The sequence below is a fragment of the Hyla sarda genome, chromosome 7 (genome assembly GCF_029499605.1).
Source record: "Hyla sarda isolate aHylSar1 chromosome 7, aHylSar1.hap1, whole genome shotgun sequence".
NCBI lineage: Eukaryota > Metazoa > Chordata > Amphibia > Anura > Hylidae > Hyla > Hyla sarda.
This window is the reverse complement of record NC_079195.1, coordinates 40,800,431-40,820,163: the sequence shown is the minus strand read 5'-3', so window position 1 is coordinate 40,820,163 and position 19,733 is coordinate 40,800,431. Positions and strand designations below refer to the sequence as shown.

Here is a 19,733-nt window from a genome sequence, read left to right as displayed (position 1 = left end):
GACCCGCGGCTAATACAGGACATCACCGATCGCGGTGATGCCCTGTATTAACCCTTCAGACACGGCGATCAAAGCTGACCGCCGCGTCTGAAGGGAAAGTGACACTAACCCGGCTGTTCAGTCGGGCTGTTCGGGACCGCCGCGATTTCACCGCGACGGTCCCGAACAGCCCGACTGAATAGCCGGGTTAGTGCTTACAGGACACCGGGGGGGACCTTACCTGCCTCCTCGGTGTCTGCTCCATGCCGGGATCCCCTGTATGGCCGGCGCTCTCCTTCCTCGTCATCACGTCGTCGCGTACGTGCGTCGGCGTGCGTAACAACGTGATGGCGGCGACGGAGAGCGAGGATACCCGGCCGGCAGCAGAGACGTTCCGGAGCGACGGGGACACGGCGACAGCGATGGAGCGACATCCAGGGCAGCGGTGACGGGTCTGGAGCGGCGGGGACACGTGAGTATTACCTCCTCCTGCAGTGGTCTTCAATCTGCGGACCTCCAGATGTTGCAAAACAACTCCCAGCATGCCCGGACAGCCAACGGCTGTCCGGGCATGCTGGGAGTTGTAGTTTTGCAACATCTGGAGGTCCGCAGGTTGAAGACCACTATTGGGTTCAAAATCTTTATTTTTTTAGATTTTGCCCCTAAAAATTGGGTGCGTCTTATACGCCGGTGTGTCCTATAGGACGAAAAATACGGTATATACCACCATACGCTCCATCGCTGCCTTGGTATTGCTGCTCCCGGTCAGGACAGGCTCCTCTTCCTAGTGTTGAAGGTCAGTCAGTCACAGTGCTGCCCAGCCAATCACTAGCTGAGGCGGGACACCACTGCAGCCAGTAATTGGCTGAGCAGCACTGTGATGCATTGACCCCTATATGGTAAGCTCTGAAGCCCTATCTACACCCTGTTCCAAATCATTCAGAAGCTCATAAGTACTGAAAGGATTAAGATTTTTTTTTATAGAAGTAATTTACAAATCTGTTTAACTTTCTGGAGCCAGTTGATATATATAAAAAAAGTTTTTTCCTGGAATACCCCTTTAATTTTAGGAGTAGCTGTGGTGTAATGTATTTGCTGCAGTCATTCCAGGCGTATAGGGAAATAAGAAGCCTTAACACATTACTGTTAGTGATTTTTTCGGCCGCGGTGTTCCTCTCTGACCCTCCCGTTACGGCAGAGTCGTGGTGATATCGGATGCGCAGATTGTAAACATTGATGACCTCCATTGCAGGCGGTATAACTTTTATGTGTCATTTTTTTTTCTGGTGCCCGTACATTTCTCAGGTGAAAGTCTAAATAAAGCTTAGATAAGAGTGAATTTAACAATATAATATCATTTTACAATGTGTCGCTTTAAATCACTCTCGCACCAAGACCTGACTGCAAAGTGTTACTATCTAAAATGGAAATGATGGCAGACATGACACCCTTTTATTTTTATGGTCGATACAATAACAATAACACTGTGATTTAAGTTTACACTGAAATGTTTGCATATATATATATATATACTGTATATATATACGGCATATAAGACGCACCTAATTTTATAGGATAAAAATCTAGAAAATAAAGATTCTGAACTAAATACAATGTAAAGTATAGGACAGTGATCTTCAACCTGCGGACCTTCAGATGTTGCAAAACTACAACTCACAGCATGCCCGGACAGCCGTTGGCTGTCCGGGCATGCTGGGAGTTGTAGTTTTGCAACATGTGGAGGTCCGCAGGTTGAAGACCACTGGTATAGGAGGTAATACTCACATGTCCCCACCGCTCCGGACCCGTCACCGCTGCCCTGGATGTCACCCTCCATCGTTGTCGCCGCGTCCCCGGCGCTCCGGAACGTCTCTGCTGCCCGGTATCCTCGCTCTCCGTCGCCGCCATCACGTCGCTACGCACGCTTCTCCTATTGGATGACGGGACGGCGTGCACGACGACATGATGACAACGAAGGAGAGCGCCGGCCATGCAGGGGATTCCGACACGGAGCAGACACCGAGGAGGCAGGTAAGGTTCCTCCCGGTGTCCTGTAAGCTGTTCGGGACGCCACCGCGGCGGTCCCGAACAGCCCGACTGAACAGCCGGGGTTAGTGTTATTTTCGCTTCAGACACGGCGGTCAGCTTTGATCGCCGCGTCTGAAGGGTTAATACAGGGCATCACCGCGATCGGTGATGTCCTGTATTAACCATGGGTCCCGTGATGGCCACAGGGACCGCTGTGATAGGAAAGGTATTTGCCGTATAAGACGCACCAACTTTTCCCCCTAGTTTTGGGGAAGAAAAAGTGCATCTTATACAGCGAAAAATACGGTGTGTGTATGTATATATATATATATATCTCTATATTAATTTGCATCATAAAAGCTACAGCCAGGCAGCTACCTCCTGTTATTTCCATTATTTTTTTATATTCCGCAGCATTGCACGGACCACCATGATGACTTCTTCCAGCCACAACTCAAATTCCCAATCCTGCTGCTAACTCTTTGTGCCCTCACATAGTAATAGTTCCCTCTTTATTTCCCCCACAAAGTAATAGTTCCCCCTTTGTCTCTGCATACAGTAATAATACCCCCTTGGTGCACCCAAATGTAATATCGTCCTCCTTTATGCCCTTAAACTGTACTAAAAACCTCCCTTTAAAACAGTGTTTACCAACCAGTGTGCCTCCAGCTGTTGCAAAACGACAACTCCCAGCATGCCCGTAAAGCCTTGGAGATTCTGCTGCACCGTGCACACTGCAGAATTTTTGCTGTCGACATTTCAAATTCGGCGCTCTGCGGAAAGGATGAATCCTCTCAAATATGCATTGCCGTCTATGGAGACGGCGCATGTCTGAGGGGGGCTTAGCCCTGAATGATACATCGCCTGAAGGAGATGGATTCCGTTGTGTGAACCCTTTATACTCCTACAGTGGTCTTATTCATTATTCTCTTATTTGGTCAACAAGCTGGTCAACACTAGTAATGAGCGGCATAGGCCTTATTCGAATTCGCCATATTTCGTGAATATATGGACAAATATTCGCGAAATTCAATATATTTGGGGTTATTTTGACTTTGCGTAAATGCGCATGTGGATAACTATCTATATTATCTATCTATATTATCCATCTATCCATCCATCTAGCTCCATCTATCTATCCCCTAATATTCTTGGTCCATACAGAAGTGATAATGGGTCTATGACATTTTTCATTTTGAGTATTGTCATTTCATATTCGTGAATATTGTCACTATCTATATCTACCTATCTAATTTTAGTGACGATATTCGCGAATATGAGGATATTCTCTTATTCGCGAACATTCTCTCTCCAGTCTAATACAGTAAATAGTAGGGATCGACCGATATAGTTTTTTTAGGGCCGATACCGATAATCGGTGGAGTGTTAGGGCCGATAGCCGATAACTTATACCGATATTCCGGTATAAGTTATCGGCTATTTATCCCCCCTCGACACCGCTGCAGAACATTGTTTTAAAGCAGGCGCTTTAAATCAATGCACTGCAGTGGCTTTTGCGTTGCCATAGGCCGCCGCCGCCACCCGCTTCTCTCCCCCTACCTGTCAGGGTGGTCCGGGCCATCCATCCTTCCTTCCTGTAGTGTCCGGCGGCATTACGGGTGGAGGGTGCACCGGTCCGGGCTGTCCTTCTTCTCCGGGGTCCTCTTCTCCCCTCCGGTCAGGCTCCGGCCTAGTACGCTGCATAGACGCCGCTGCGCAGTGACGCCCATGCGCAGCGACGCACCTGACGTCACGGCGTAGCGGCGTCTATGCAGCGTACTAGGCCGGAGCCTGACCGGAGTGGAGAAGATGACCCCTGGAGAAGGACAGCTCGGACCGGTTCACCCTCCACCCGGAATGCCGCCGGACACTACAGGAAGGAAGGATGGATGGCCCGGACCACCCCCATTACGGGTAAGTTTAATTTTTTTTTATTGACTCGGAGGGTGTGGGAGGGGCCCGACCGGTATAGCGGTATGGGCAAAAATCCATACCGGTATACCGCCCAGCACTATGGTGGGGGGTGCCACGCGGTGCGGTGGGTCGGGGGGGCGGTCGCGGTGCGGTGGGGGCGGGGCATTATCGGCAAGGTAATTGCCGATACCGATAATGCCCAAAATCGGCCATACCGATAATCGGTCGATCCCTAGTAAATAGTATATATAAATAGTTTATTTAGACCACAAGCTGGAAGCAGGGAGGGATGAGATCACTGTGATGTGATCTGTGGGGGGGGGGGGGGGGGGGGGGGAATTAGGAATATTCCTAATTGCGAATATATAGCGCTATATTCGCGAATATGCTAAATTCGCGATAAATATTCGAATTGCAAATATTCGTGCTCAACACTAGTCAACACACTGATTGATATCAGTGGCCTGCAAACTGTGGCCCTCCAGCTGTTGCAAAACTACAACTCCCAGCATGCCCGGACAGCCAACGGCTGTCCGGGCATGCTGGTAGTTGTAGTTTTGCAACAGCTGGAGGCTACAGTTTGGAGACCCCAAATTTATATTGCAGGTGGCGATCGTTTAGCCAATGTTCACACAAGGCTCCCTCACAGACCCAGAATTCTAGAGTACATAATGGAGGGGGGAGATTTATCAAAACCTGTGCAGAGGAAAAGTTGCCCAGTTGCCCATAGCAACCAATCAGATCGCTTCTTTCATTTTGCAGAGGCCTTGTTAAAATATATAAGTAGCGATCTGATTGGTTGCTATGGGCAACTGGGCAACTTTTCCTCTGGAGACCGGTTTTGATAAATCTCCCCCAATAAGAATGTTGTGCATAACGTTGTGTATAATCTGTCACCTTAGACCGATACGCGTTTTCTCTATTACAGGTGGAGGTGTTATGGGCGCCCCAGGAAGAAACGCAGCGCTGGCAGCTTTACAGGACCTCAAGCTTCGGTCTTGATATTCTGGAAAAACGCTATATCCTCCATTGTTACATTCAAATAAAGTGAATACTTTCTTCTTTCTTTTATGGCCTTTTACTATGACATTCCTCTTGGAAAGCTATGAATAAATTGACATCTGGGTGTGTCTGATACTGTCGGCCATGACTGGACTGTGTAGGGACACTCCCTTTCTACAAGGGGGAAAAAAAAACGTGATGCTTAGTTGTCAATTTAGTCATTATTTTTTCCAGGAAGGATAAAAGAGGAACAGCATAATGCAAAGTTTTAAGACACGATATTTCAGAATAATTATTTCAAGGGGGGAGTATAAATACAGTGATCCCTCAACTTACAATGGCCTCAACATACAATAGTTTCAACATACAATAGTCTTTTCTGGACAATTGTAAGTTGAAACCAGACTCAACATACAAGGCTACGGATAGTCCAGATCTGTGAAACGTGTCAATGGCCGGAAGAACCGACCAATCAGAATGGGCATTCACTGTTAAAACCCCTGTATTACTGAAGCGTATGCACTGACTGGTGTCTGGTAGCGCCCCTTACAGTACAGGGAGGTATTACATGTTCTGTACACTTTACCTGTACCAGGGTTACCTGCTCCTTTGGACACCAGGTGAGGGAGATTCCATGTTACTTTTTTTTAGGACATTGTCTGTACTGTACAGGACCCCGAAGAAGCTCCTGTCCTCTACATAGACCAGTGTTTCCCAAGCAGGGTGCCCCCAGCTGTTGCAAAACTACAACTCCCAGCATGCCCGGACAGCCTTTGGCTGTCCGGGCATGCTGGAAGTTGTAGTTTTGCAACAGCTGAAGGCTCCCTGCTTGGGAAACACTGACATAGAAAGAGATTTACAGCTCCCAGCAGATCTTTCTTACTTTTATATGTATGTATGTATGTATGTATGTACTTTATCTGTATTATATACTTATTTTTCTTTAATCCTCACTTTTTCCTATTTTTGGATGACATTTTGGGGCTTCAGAACCAATTACCAGGTTTCCATAGAGTTCTGGTCTCAACATACAATGGTTTCAACTTACAATGGTCGTCCTGGAACCAATTAATATTGTAACTTGAGGGACCACTGTACTTACTTAAAGAGATGTCCGGAGCCGACAGACCCTTTAAAGGGTTACTCTGGCGGAAAGTGTTTTTTTTAATTTATTTATTTTTTTTTACAAAGATGCCAAGGCTGCATACTATTAAAAAAAATTTTGGCAAAATTTGGAAATGTCCAAATCGGACCCAATTAGCCATTTTTCCCCTCCCTGGTATCATGTAAGTTGTTAGTGTTACAAGGTATCAGGTGTGAATGGGGAGCGGGGGTCTTAAATTTGGTGTTATCGCTCTCACACTCTTTTACGCTGGTCACTTGAAGTTCAACATGGAACCTCAAAGCAAAGAACTCACTGACAATCTGAAAAAAAGAATTGTTGCTCTACGTAAAGATGGCCTAGGCTATAAGAAGATTGTCACAACCCTAAAATTTAGCTGCAGCACATTGGACAAGACCCTACAGCAGTTTCACAGGGCAGGATCTACTCACAACAGGTCTCACTATTGTCAACCAAAGAAGTCGAGTGCACATGCTCAGCGTCATATCCAGAGGTTATCTTTGACTGCTGCCAGCATTGCGGTGGACATAAGCACCACCCCAATGACAAATGGGACTTTTCTGGTGCATTCCTTGCCAGAAGTTCCGCTACTGAACTTCCGTCATGTAATCTGAGCAGCAGAATTTCCATTGAAATCAATAGGAGAGTGCTGCATGGTGGAATCCACACGGGTTCTCCTTAGTGTGAACGGGGCCATACAGTGTTAATATTCCACTTGCACACTACGTTATTGAGAGCCATGATTATTGCAGCAGATTATTGCACAATAGTTACTAGCGGGGAACACAAGGTCAGTATTGTGTAGTTTTTTTTTTTTTAGTTTTTTTTACAATTTATACTATTATGTTCCTCAAAGGAGAAGTGAATCCTCCGGGTTTGGCGCTGGTAAACTGGGGCATTGGAGTCTAAGGAACCTCCATGTACTCCACCCTCCAAGCCAGTGCCTCCAGCTGTTGCAAACTTACAACTCCCAACATACCCCCACAGCCAAGGGCTGTCTATTGTGCAGTGATCCACTGCAATAATAATGGTTCCTTATATATCATGCCGGTGGAATATTAAAAGGGCCCTCTCATTAAAAGTAATTTCTGCTATTGCACTCCTTATGGTACAATAAAAAATCTTATGTATTTTGAATTAAAAAAAAAAAGTTAAGCTTTCTTTTATGTTTTATTTGTGTTAAAAAAAAGCTGCCACTAGGTGTCTCCCAACTTGTCCAGAGCACATTTCCCCCCATCTCTTGCACAGACTTTGGACTCCTGCTGGCCTGGCAGAAGTCCAGGAAATGCAGTCTGGAGTGCTGAAGGGGGAGCAGCCTTATCCAATCACAGCTCATCTCACACTGAACTGCTCTGGGCTGTGTGTAGCAGAGTGAGGGAGGAAGTTCTCCCCTGTATGGCTTCAGATGATGTCACACCTGCTGGGGAACACCCCTTCCCAATCTGTGAATCTGACTGAGCAGAAAATACAGACAGGGGGCAGTTGCCAACTATGTCATGAGGGCCAACAATGCATTATTATGGGATGAAGTATATGAAGTTGTGCTTTGGTAACATTTTTCATAGTCTTTCTGTGCTCCATGTTCATCGGTCTTCTGGCGGGGATGTGATCAGCTAATGTTGACCTTGCGGTTAGTTGGCGGCCCGTATTGGAACACAAACTAATGATAGAGCTTCTTGTTAGATCACTGCACACGGTATGAAAACTTGTGGCTTGTCCATATTATGGATTCCTTCATTAGCAGAAAAGATCTTGTCTACTAGACCAATGTTTTCCAACCACTGTGCCTTCAGCTGTTGCAAAACTACAACTCCCAGCATGCCCGGACAGCCTTCGGCTGTCCGGGCATGCTGAGAGTTGTAGTTTTGCAATAGCTGGAGGCACACTTGCTGGGAAACACTGACCTAGACAAAGCACAGGCCAGATAAAAATGTCTTGCACTCGGGGGAACCCACCATATGCACCACGTTATGCAGGTAACCTATCATTTTAATTAAGCTTTGTGTACTACTTCATTTCCCCTGTGGAAAACACATTTTTTCTTTAATCAACTGGTGCCAGAAAGTTAAACAGATTTGTAAATTACTTCTATTAAAAAAATCTTAATCCTTTTAGTACTTATCAGCTGCTGCCTGATCCACAGGAAGTTCTTTTCTTTTTGAATTTGCTTTCTGTCTGACCACAGTGCTCTCTGCTGACACCTCTGTCCATTTTAGGAACTGTCCAGAGCAGGATAAAGTTTGCTATGGGGATTTGCTCCTACTCTGGGCAGTTCCTAAAAATGGACAGAGGTGTCAGCAGAGAGCACTGTGGTCAGACAGAAAGGAAATTCAAAAAGAAAAGAACTTCCTGTGGATCATGCAGCAGCTGATAAGTACTGGAAGGATTAAGATTTTTTTTTATAGAGGTAATTTACAAATCTGTTTAACTTTCTGGCACCTGTTGATAAAAAAAAAAAAATAATAATAATAATAATGTTTTCCGGTGGAGTACCCCTTTAATTACACTGCAGCACCACCACAGGGGAAATGAAGTATTACACAATGCTTTATTGAAATGATCTCATATCTCAACCTCATTTCTCATCCTCACACCCTGATCGTTCTGGAGGCAGTCCTAGTTGGTTCATCGGGGGGTTCTTGACAGTCACATGAGTGGGACTTATAGGGGTTATCCAGGAAAAAACTTTATTTTTTTAGATCAACTGGCTCCAGAAAGTTAAAACAGATTTGTAAATTACTTCTATTAAAAAAATCTTAATCCTTTCAGTACTTATGAGCTGCTGAAGTTGAATTGTTCTTTTCTGTCTAAATCCTCTCTGATGACACGTGTCTCGGGAGCTGTCCAGAGTAGAAGCAAATTCCCATAGCAAACCTCTTCTACTCTGTTCAGTTCCTATGGGAATTTGCCTCTACTCTGGACAGCTCCCGAGACACGTGTCATCAGAGAGCACTAAGACAGAAAAGAACAATTCAGCCTTACACCAGAGGTCCCCAACCCAGTCCTCAAGGCCCACTAACATTTATTTAATTTTTTTTTTGTTACTCCATTGGAATAGAATAGAGAAATATTTTAATCCTGGACTGTTTTTGGGCCTAGAGGACTGGGTTGTGGACCTCCGCCTTACCCTGTAGCTTTACCTTCTGATTAACCATTGTGCATAAGCAGACGCTCAATATCCCAACACAAAGTCAGTACAGAGGTAAATTTCGATTCCGGCAAAATTATTCTAAATTGCCAGATGAAAGAAGATTATAAGATAATTGCGGGACATGGACTGAGCCAAATGATCTGTAAGTAGGGGGGGGGGGGGGGGGGGTTACTTCTGTTTCTTTAAACTGTCGTCCTCCCTAATGCATTTCCACGCTGACACGATTCCTTTCCTTATTTTAAACTGTTTGCGCAGGGATTCTGCGCCGAGCACCAATATTTGTTTAACGCGGTTTATAATTCATGGCGGCCAATTATTTAGTGACTGTCTCCGAATAAATGTGTGTTTGCTAAAATGGCCTCTTCACAGCTTCCTGACTCCTCCGTCTTCTGCCGTCGCCTCATTAGAGGACGGGGATGTCTCCGAATTCTAATCGCTTCTTTGTGTTCTGCAACGCAGCCCCGGTTATAGGGACACGGTGAAACTTATATTTTTTTTTTAGCTAAAACTTTTCTTAAAAGCCTCTTCCTGATGATTAAAGGCGAAAAATAAAGGCAAAAGTAGAAAACATTTAATCGTAATTGAGACAAAAAAAAAACCTAAAAGTTTCTTCTGCGGAGAGTACAGTGATCCCTCAACTTACAATGGCCTCAGCATACAATAGTTTCAACATACAATGGTCTTTTCTGGACCATTGTAAGTTGAAACCAGACTCAACATACAATGTACAGACAGTCCAGATCTGTGAAACGTGTCAATGGCTGGAAGATCTGACCAATCAGAATGGGCATTCACTGGTAAAACCCCTGTATTACTGAAGTGCATGCACTGACTGGTGTCTGGTAGCGCCCCCTACAGTACAGGGAGGTATTACATGTTCTGTACTACTCTATACCTGTATTACTGAAGTGTATGCACTGACTGGTGTCTGGTAGCGCCCCCTACAGTACAGAAAGGTGCAACATGTCCTGGACACTTTACCTGTACCAGGGTTAGCTGCTCCTTTGGACACCCGGTGAGGGCAACTCCATGTTACTTTTTTAGGACATTACGTGTGCTGTACAGGACCTTGAAAACAACTTCCCCTGTAGTATAAGTACTGAAAGGATGAATATTTTAAAATAGAAGAAGTAATTTATAAATCTCAGTTGATAAAAAAAAAAAAAAAGTTTTCCACTGGAGTACCCCTTTAACAAGCAGTCAATTCTCCAGCAGCTCCTCCAGAGGTGATGTGAAGAATTACAATATTTCCCATAAAATCATTATACCAGTTTTATCCCATCAATGCGCCTCCAGCTGTTGCAAAACTACAACTTCCAGCATGCCCGGACAGCCTTTGGCTGTCCGGGCATGCTGAGAGTTGTAGTTTTGCAACAGCTGGAGGCTCCCTGCTTGGGAAACACTGACATAGACGGTGATTTACAGCTCCCAGCAGCTCTTTCTTACTTTTATATGGAAGTATTTGCTTTATCTATATTAGTTATCTACTTATTTTTCTTTAATTCTCACTTTTTCCTATTTTTTTTATTACATTTTGGTGGTTTCAGAACCAATTACCAGGTTTCCATAGAGTTCTGGTCTCAACATACAATGGATTCAACATACAATGGTCGTCCCAGAATTAATATTGTAACTTGAGGGACCATTGTACATGTATAGAGGCCAGGCATTAGCTCCGGGGATGGAGAAGCGGGGCCCTGATTGTTTGGCTGAAGTTGACAGCACATTTGCGATTTGCATCGTGTTATTTTATATATATGTAAAAATATGTACGTCAGCAGCGAGCGGCAGAAAATAACCAGGCATACATTCCATTTATGTTAATATTAGAGCATCGGCCTCCAACCTATAGATCTATCAAAGTATTCCTGGAAGGTAATTGAACATTTTCGGTATTAAATTGCGGGCGCGCCATCTGTAACAGCTTTACAAATTTTCTAAATCCATCTGTTTGAGATTGGATTAAATAATCAAATTTACAGTAAATGGAAGCTCCTTAATAACTCCATTCTATGCAGTAACGCATAAAAGCTGCGGGGCAGAAATTCTATGGGATCATTACAATTATATGGATCCTCGCTGTGGTATACACGCGGGGGGATATCGTAATAAATATAACAGTCATAGAAAAGTATAATTCATTCAAAACAGCATTCAGTCACAAGGATATCTCCTTAAAGGGGGACTCCTTAAAGGGGAATTTTTTTTTTTTAATCAACTGGTGCCAGAAAGTTAAACAGATTTGTAATTTACTTCTATTTAAAAATCTTAATCCTTCCAGTACTTATCAGATGCTGTATGCTCCACAGGAAGTTCTTTACTTTTTGAATTTCCTTTCTGTCTGACCACAGTGCTCTCTGCTGACACTTCTGTCCAGGTCAGGAACTGTCCAGAGCAGGAGAGGTTTGCTATGGGGATTTGCTCCTACTCTAGACAATTCCTAAAATGGACAGAGGTGTCGGCAGAGAGCACTGTGGTCAGACAGAGAGGAAATTCAAAAAGAAAAGAACTTCCTGTGGAGCATATAGCAGCTGATAAGTACTGGAAGGGTTAAGAGTTTTAAATAGAAGTAATTTACAAATCTGTTTAACTTTCTGCCACCAGTTGATTAACCCCTTAAGGACGCAGGACGTAAATGTACGTCCTGGTGAGGTGATACTTAACGCACCAGGACGTACATTTACGTCCTAAGCATAACCGCGGGCATCGGAGCGATGCCCGTGTCATGCGCGGCTGATCCCGGCTGCTGATCGCAGCCAGGGACCCGCCGGCAATGGCCGACGCCCGCGATCTCGCGGGCGTCCGCCATTAACCCCTCAGGTGCCGGGATCAATACAGATCCCGGCATCTGCGGCAGTTCGCGATTAAAATGAACGATCGGATCGGATCATAACACCGCACGGAGGTCCCCTCACCTTCCTCCGTGCGGCTCCCGGCGTCTCCTGCTCTGGTCTGTGATCGAGCAGACCAGAGCAGGAGATGACCGATAATACTGATCTGTTCTATGTCCTATACATAGAACAGATCAGTATTAGCAATCATGGTATTGCTATGAATAGTCCCCTATGGGGACTATTCAAGTGTAAAAAAAAATGTAAAAAAATGTAAAAGTAAAAGTAAAAAAAAAAGTGAAAAATCCCCTCCCCCAATAAAAAAGTAAAACGTCCGTTTTTTCCTATTTTACCCCCAAAAAGCGTAAAAAACATTTTTTATAGACATATTTGGTATCGCCGCGTGCGTAAATGTCCGAACTATTAAAATAAAATGTTAATGATCCCGTACGGTGAACGGCGTGAACGAAAAAAAATTAAAAAAGTCCCAAATTCCTACTTTTTTAATACATTTTATTAAAAAAAAAATTATAAAAAATGTATTAAAAGTTTTTTATATACAAATGTGGTATCAAAAAAAAGTACAGATCATGGCGCAAAAAATGAGCCCCCATACCGCCGCTTATACGGAAAAATAAAAAAGTTATAGGTCATCAAAATAAAGGGATTATAAACGTACTAATTTGGTTAAAAAGTTTGTGATTTTTTTTAAGCGCAACAATAATATAAAAGTATGTAATAATGGGTATCATTTTAATCGTATTGACCCTCAGAATAAAGAACACACGTCATTTTTACCAGAAATTGTACGGCGTGAAAACAAAACCTTCCAAAATTAGCAAAATTTCGTTTTAATTTCCCCACAAAAATAGTGTTTTTTGGTTGCGCCATACATTTTATGATATAATGAGTGATGTCATTACAAAGGACAACTGGTCGCGCAAAAAACAAGCCCTCATACTAGTCTGTGGATGAAAATATAAAAGAGTTATGATTTTTAGAAGGCGAGGAGGAAAAAATGAAAACGTAAAAATTAAATTGTCTGAGTCCTTAAGGCCAAAATGGGCTGAGTCCTTAAGGGGTTAAGAAATTTTTTTTCCAGCGGAGTACCGCTTTAAAGGGGTACTCTGCCGCTAGACATTTTATTCCCGATCTTATCCCCTAGCCCCTGTCCTGCGGTGGGCCCCCTAGATCTCTGCGCAGCACCCGGCGTTCTGATCGATTGCTGGGTTCCCATGGCAGTGGTCGTGTTGTCAGGTTACTCCCCTTCCCATAGACAGCCATCATAGACATGCATGGAGGGGGGCGTTGCGTGACATCACGAGGGGGTGTGGCGCGAGGGCACGACCACTGCTGCCCGAAACCCAGCGTTCGTACAGAACTCCGGGTGCTGCGCAGAGATCATGGGGGTCCCAGCGATCAGATAGGATAAGAGGTCTAGTGGCAAAGTACCCCTTTAAAATGTATTTAATCTAATAGAAACACATCAATCGATATACAAAATATATCAAGTATATACAATTATGATGAAACATATGTAATAAGTCTCCCCCTACAGATGTCACAGACTGATATCCCTATGTGTATTTCTGATCTCATTGCAGCTTCCTCAGGGGTTAGGCTGGGTTCAGTATTTTGGTCAGGAATCCTAAAATCTTTCCGTTATAGTTTTTTTTTTTTTTTTGCAGTGTGGGTTTCATTCCTGGTTCTGGCTACAGATACAGGGGGACATATTTAAAGAGTACCTCTCATGATCTTGTTAAATTTTATACTCCTCCCAGTTCACTGCCCCAATCATGATAAATCACCCCCAGCCTTTATTTTTTTTTGTTTTCTATTTTGATATTGCTCTGTATTTTTTGCTCAGTCTCAGTCAGATTCACAGATTGGGAAGGGGCGTTCCCCAGCAGGCGTGACATCATCTGAAGCCATACAGGGGAGAACTTCCTCCCTCACTCTGCTACGCACAGCCCAGAGCAGTTCAGTGTGAGATGAGCTATGATTGGATAAGGCTGCACACAACCCACTCAGCACTCCAGACTGCATTTCCTGGTTTTGGACTTCTACCAGGCCAGCAAGAGTCCAAAGTCTGTGCAAGAGATGGGGGAAATGTGCTTTGGACAAGAAGGGAGACACCTAGTGGCAGCTTTTTTAAACACAAATAAAACATAGAAAACTTTAAAAAAATTAAACGAAGTACATTAGAAAGATTTTTTTAATTTACCATAAGGAGTGCAATAGCAAACACTAGTTTTAATAACCGTGCCCATTTAAGAACCTACGTAATTTAGGTTACAGTCATTTTAAAAATCGCACCTTATTTTTTTCTCACCACATTTACAAAGCTTACTGGTGCTTTGAAAATATGTGAGGTTTTGGTTTCATAGCACTTTTTGTTCCGCCAAATAAAAAAATAAAAATACGCCAAGTTTAAATCTTGAAAAAATCTGGTGGGAAAATGCAAATCACAAATAACGAAATTGTGAGATGATTCAGGAGCCCACCGAAGAAGATTCAGTGAGTGAGGACAAGCCAACTATTATATATAGCAAAAAAAGTTACAATCCACCCAATCACTTGCTGAAAAAGATCTACTTGTAAACCTCTTAAGGACGCAGGGCATACCTGTACGCCCTGCGCCCGGTCCAGGTATTTAAAACGGGTCACGCCGTGACCCCGCGTCATACCGGGTCGGTCCCGGCAGCTTATGATAGCCGGCACCCTGGGCTAATAACGTGCGGCACAGATTGTTGTACCGCACGCTATTAACCCTTCAACTTTGATCGCCGCGTCTAAAACAAAAGTAAACGCTTCCCGGCAGCTCAGTTGGGCTGATCGGGACTATCGCGATAAAATCGTGATGTCCCCATCAGCTAGGACGTGAGCGGAGGACCCCTTCCCTTGCTCCGTCGCGTCCGATCGTGAGCTACAGGCTTGAGCAACCGAGCCCCTATCTCGCTGATCCATGCAAAGCTATGGCTTTGCAGGGATCAGGGTAAAAGATCAGTGTGTGCAGTGTTATAGCCCCCTATGGGAGCTATTACATTGCAAAAAAAAGTGAAAAAAAAAAGTTAATAAAGGTCATTTAACCCCTTCCCTAATAAAAGTTTGAATCACCCGCGTGCGTACGCGCAAAAAAATTCCAATATCATGGGAAAATGAATAAAAAGCAATCAAAAAGTCCGATCAATACAAAAATGGTACCAAGAAAAACTTCAGAACACGGCGCAAAAAAATGAGTCCTCATACCGGCCCATACGTGGAAAAATAAAAAAGTTATAGGGGTCAGAAGATGAGAATTTTTAACGTAGAAATTTTCCTGCATGTAGTTATGATTTTTTACTGAAGTACGACAAAATCAAACCTATATAAGTAGGGGATCATTTTAACCGTATGGACTTACAGAATAAAGAGAAGGTGTCATTTTTACTGAAAAATGTACTACGTAGAAACGGAAGCCCCCGAAAGTTACAAAATGAAATTTTTTCTTCAATTTTCTCGCACAATGAATTTTTTTTCCGTTTCGTCATGGATTTTTTGGTAAAATGACTAATGTCACTGAAAAGTAGAATTGGTGGCGCAAAAAATAAGCCATAATATGTAATTTTATGTGCAAAATTGAAAGCTTTATGATTTTTAGAAGGTGATGAGGAAGAAATGAAAATGCAAAAAACGGAAAAACGCTGAGTCCTTAAGGGGTATTCTGGGAATTTTTTTTATTTGACAATGTTACGGGGGCTGTAAAGTTAGTGTAGTTCATAATATAGGCCCTGATTTACTAAGAGTGGAGGTTTCTTTGTGGTTTTTTTTTCCCCAACATATATTTTTCCACGGTATTTACTAAGGTTTCCCTACAATTTTTTTTTTTAACACATGTTCTGATCTATCGGGTTTTCCTCAGCTCAAATTCACCACATTTTTTTGTGGAAACTTTATTAAATATATTGGGATTTTTCAAAAATGTCAGGGGCACGCCCCCTGTTCATCGATCATGCCCCTTTTTCAGGTTTTCTCAGTAAAATGGAGAGTTGGTCTGGTTTTCGATTTTTTTGGCGATGTTTATGATTTACAGCATACAAAATGCTTGGGTTTTCCTAGGTTGCAGTGCGGCCCGAGATATTACATCACTAGTCAGGAGCCTGTCGGCTTCAATGGGCAGAGTGACCGCTGGGTGGGTGGATTGGGGGGGGGGGGAGGGGGTAGATCATTAGCCACAGCGCTGCAGCTGTACTGCAATGGGTGGGGTGACTGATATGTAGGAAAGAGAAAAATGACCTCACACTTACAAACAAGAAATCCTGGAACTTGTAGTTAGAGGAAAGGAACTCCAACAGGAAATGGCCATTTCACAAAAAGAAATCAGCAGCATTATGGTAATCTCACAACATAGCCATTTAGCCCCAAGACAAGGAAGAATCCTTACAAAGCAGACAGCCGATCATCTGTTGTGGAGCTCCGGGGACACATATGGAGGTAAGTGAAAGTTTGTTTTGCCTTTTTTTGCAGCCCGGGCAGGATGGAATAGAAAAAGTCTGCGGCGGACATCTCCTTTAAACCTGCTCCAGCATGGTCTGACATTTCGGCGTACTTTCAGCCGATGCGATTTGTCGCTGGATAGTCACTTTGGATAAATTCAGCACCAATGCATTTTTCCGTATAAAATAGACCAGAATGCATCATGTTCTAAAAATCCTCTAAAGCAAAAGTCGCAGAAAAGTCGCACATATTTAGACTTAGATTTAGAAACAGTCTAAATCCTTTGATAAATATCCCCCCAATATGTATGGGGAGAGTCTACCTACTGGAGGGACCAATCTACTGGGGGACCTGTCTACCTACTGGAGGGACCTACCTAAGTGGGGGACCTGTCTACCTACTGGAGGGACCTACCTATGCGGGGGGCCTGTCTAACTACTGGAGGGACCTACCTATGTGGGGGACCTGTCTACTTACTTGGGTGGACCGGTCTACCTACTGGAGGGACCTACCTATGTAGGGGACCTGTCTACTTACTTGGGTGGACCTGTCTACCTACTGGAGGGACCTATGTGGGGGATCTGTCTACTTACTTGGGTGGACCTGTCTACCTACTGGAGGGACCTACCTATGTGGGGGACCTGTCTACCTACTGGAGGGACCTACCTAAGTGGGGGACCTGTCTACCTACTTGGGTGGACCTGTCTACCTTCTGGAGGGACCTACCTATGTGGGGGACCTGTCTACCTACTGGAGGGACCTACCTAAGTGGGGGACCTGTCTACCTACTGGAGGGACCTACCTAAGTGGGGGACCTGTCTACCTACTTGGGTGGACCTGTCTACCTTCTGGAGGGACCTACCTATGTGGGGGGCCTGTCTACCTACTGGAGGGACCTACCTATGTGGGGGACCTGTCTACTTACTTGGGTGGACCTGTCTACCTACTGGAGGGACCTATGTGGGGGACCTGTCTACCTTCTGGGGGTGACCCTGTCTACTTACTGGAGTGGATCTGTCTCCCTACTGGGGGCTGCTATCTACCTACAGAGGTATAACTATCTATCTACTGAGAGGACCTACCTTTATGTACCTGTCTAATATTTGTAAAGAATACGTCTATTTCATTAACCTCAGTATAACACACGTGACCCCTCTATCTGACTTTTCCTTGTTACCTGGTCCAAACCTCTTCCACCATCTTACAAGTGTGTATGATGTCCTTTCCTTGTCTGCGTTTTGTCTTTTCCTCAGCTGAATCCTCTCTGGTAAGAACTTGCCATTTATACAATTGCCCCCTAAAGGTGGAGCTTCACTCTCCATCCCCCGGACCCTGCACGGCTCGCATCCCGTAGTTGTCCCCGGGAGCCCATCCTCCACCCCGGAGCCATCACACAGGGGGCGGAACACGTGTAGAAGAAGGAAAACCCAGAACACAACAAGGGGCGGGACTACAGTTAGGGGCGTGGCACGGCGTTCTTTACTTTGTAACTGATAGGCTGGGCTAGCAATGGAGGGCGGAGCTTACGTTAAGTGGGCAGGATTTGAGCGCTCAGATTGGCTATGGGCGTGGCTTACGGGAGGGCCCGGGCAGGAGTGGGCGCGGCTATGAGGAAGCAGACAGAGTTTGAGCCCGCAGATTGGTATGTGGTGGGCGTGGCTTATGACAGGAGCCGGGCGGGGGGCGGAGCTCTGGAGGCTGGGAGCGGAAGGCGGAGGTAGAGAGCGGCCGGGAGTGGGTGATGGTACCGAGGCGGCGGCGCGGGTGCTGTTCACTGGACTGTAAGAACCGGAGCGGTACCGGAGAGCGGACAGGTGAGTGTTCACACCGGAATAGATGTGTATGGGGGGCGGGTTGGCAGCAGATGCTGTGTATAGATCAGTGCTGTGTATAGGAGCAGCCGGGGCGGAGGGAGCCGGGCTCTGGATGGGGAGAGGAGCTGCGGTGACTTTATACTCAGTGCTACAAGTTGTGGCTGCAACCTGCTGCTCTCCAGCTTGTGAGGAACTACAGCTCCCAGCATGCCCTGCCATCTGCAGCCTGGTGAGGAATGCTGGGAGATGTAGTTTGACCATAACTAGGGATCTGTCAGGCCATGCTCGTAGTTATAGTTCCACAGAGAGAGTGAATAGCTGGGAGTTACATGCAACAAGTGGAGGGGGGCTGGCATGGCATGCTGGGAGTTGTAGTTTCTCAACAGTAGTGGCTGCGACCTGTCACTGCAAGCACTTGTTGAACTACAAGTCTCAGCATGCACGCTCATCTGCAACCCTGCAGATTATAGTCTCACAATAACTGGAAGGCCATGCTGGGAGTTCTAGTTCACCAAAGGGTATAAAGTGAGTGGTGGAGAAAGCTGGGAAGTAGTAGTCTTGCAGCAGGTGGAGAGGAACTGGTGGGGCATGCTGGGACTTGTAGTTTCTAAACATAGAAATCTAGAGATTTGGTAATGGGGAGGAATAGTTAAAGGGGTACTCCAGTGGAAAACATTATTATTATTATTATTATTATTATTATTATTTTATCAACTGGTGGCAGAAAGTTAAACAGATTGGTAAATTACTTCTATTAAAAAAATCTTTACCCTTCCAGTACTTATTAGCAGCTGTTGTACGCTACAAAGGAAATTCTTTTCTTTTTTGAATTTCTTTTGTCTTGTCCACAGTGCTCTCTGCTGACACTTCTGTCCGTGTCAGGAACTGTCCAGTTCAGGAGAAAATCCCCATAGCAAACCTATGCTGCTCTGGACACTTCCTGACATGGACAGAGGTGTCAGCAGAGAGCACTGTGGACAAGACGAAAAAGAAATTCAAAAAGAAAAGAATTTCTTCTTTAGCATACAGCTGCTAATAGGTACTGAAAGGGTAAAGATTTTTTAATAGAAGTAAATTACAAATCTGTTTAACCTTCTGGCACCAATTTATTAAAAAAAAAAAATAAAAGTTTTCCACCGGAGTACCACTTTAAAGGGTAATTTCCATCTCACTAGAGTAGTGTGTCCCATTGAGTGTGCCTCCAGCTGTTGCAAAACTACAACTCCAAAAAAACCTACAACTACTAAAAAAAAGTTTTCCACCGGAGTACCCCTTTAAAGGGTAATTTCCATCTCACTAGAGTAGTGTGTCCCATTGAGTGTGCCTCCAGCTGTTGCAAAACTACAACTCCAAAAAAACCTACAACTACTAAAAAAAAGTTTTCCACCGGAGTACCCCTTTAAAGGGTAATTTCC

The 19,733-nt window shown here is 44.5% G+C and overlaps 2 protein-coding genes across 4 annotated transcripts in view; both read left to right on the top strand.

Annotated features, from left to right (window-relative positions):
* PYROXD2 (pyridine nucleotide-disulphide oxidoreductase domain 2) overlaps positions 1-4,978 on the top strand; it is a 145,727-nt gene extending 140,749 nt beyond the window's left edge. Inside the window, exon 16 of the mRNA XM_056529051.1 lies at positions 4,850-4,978. Coding sequence (XP_056385026.1) covers positions 4,850-4,923 — 74 coding nt within the window. The 3' untranslated portion in view covers positions 4,924-4,978. The remainder of the gene's footprint in view (positions 1-4,849) is intronic.
* Positions 4,979-18,063: 13,085 nt separating this feature from the next.
* LOC130281628 (stress-induced-phosphoprotein 1-like) overlaps positions 18,064-19,733 on the top strand; it is a 111,037-nt gene continuing 109,367 nt past the window's right edge. For 2 of the 3 annotated variants that reach the window (XR_008846061.1, XM_056529052.1), the window contains exon 1: positions 18,066-18,318. The gene's annotated coding sequence lies outside the window, so the exon portion shown is untranslated. Of the gene's footprint in view, positions 18,319-19,733 lie in introns of all 3 variants that reach the window. The other variant, XM_056529053.1, reaches the window with a different exon arrangement.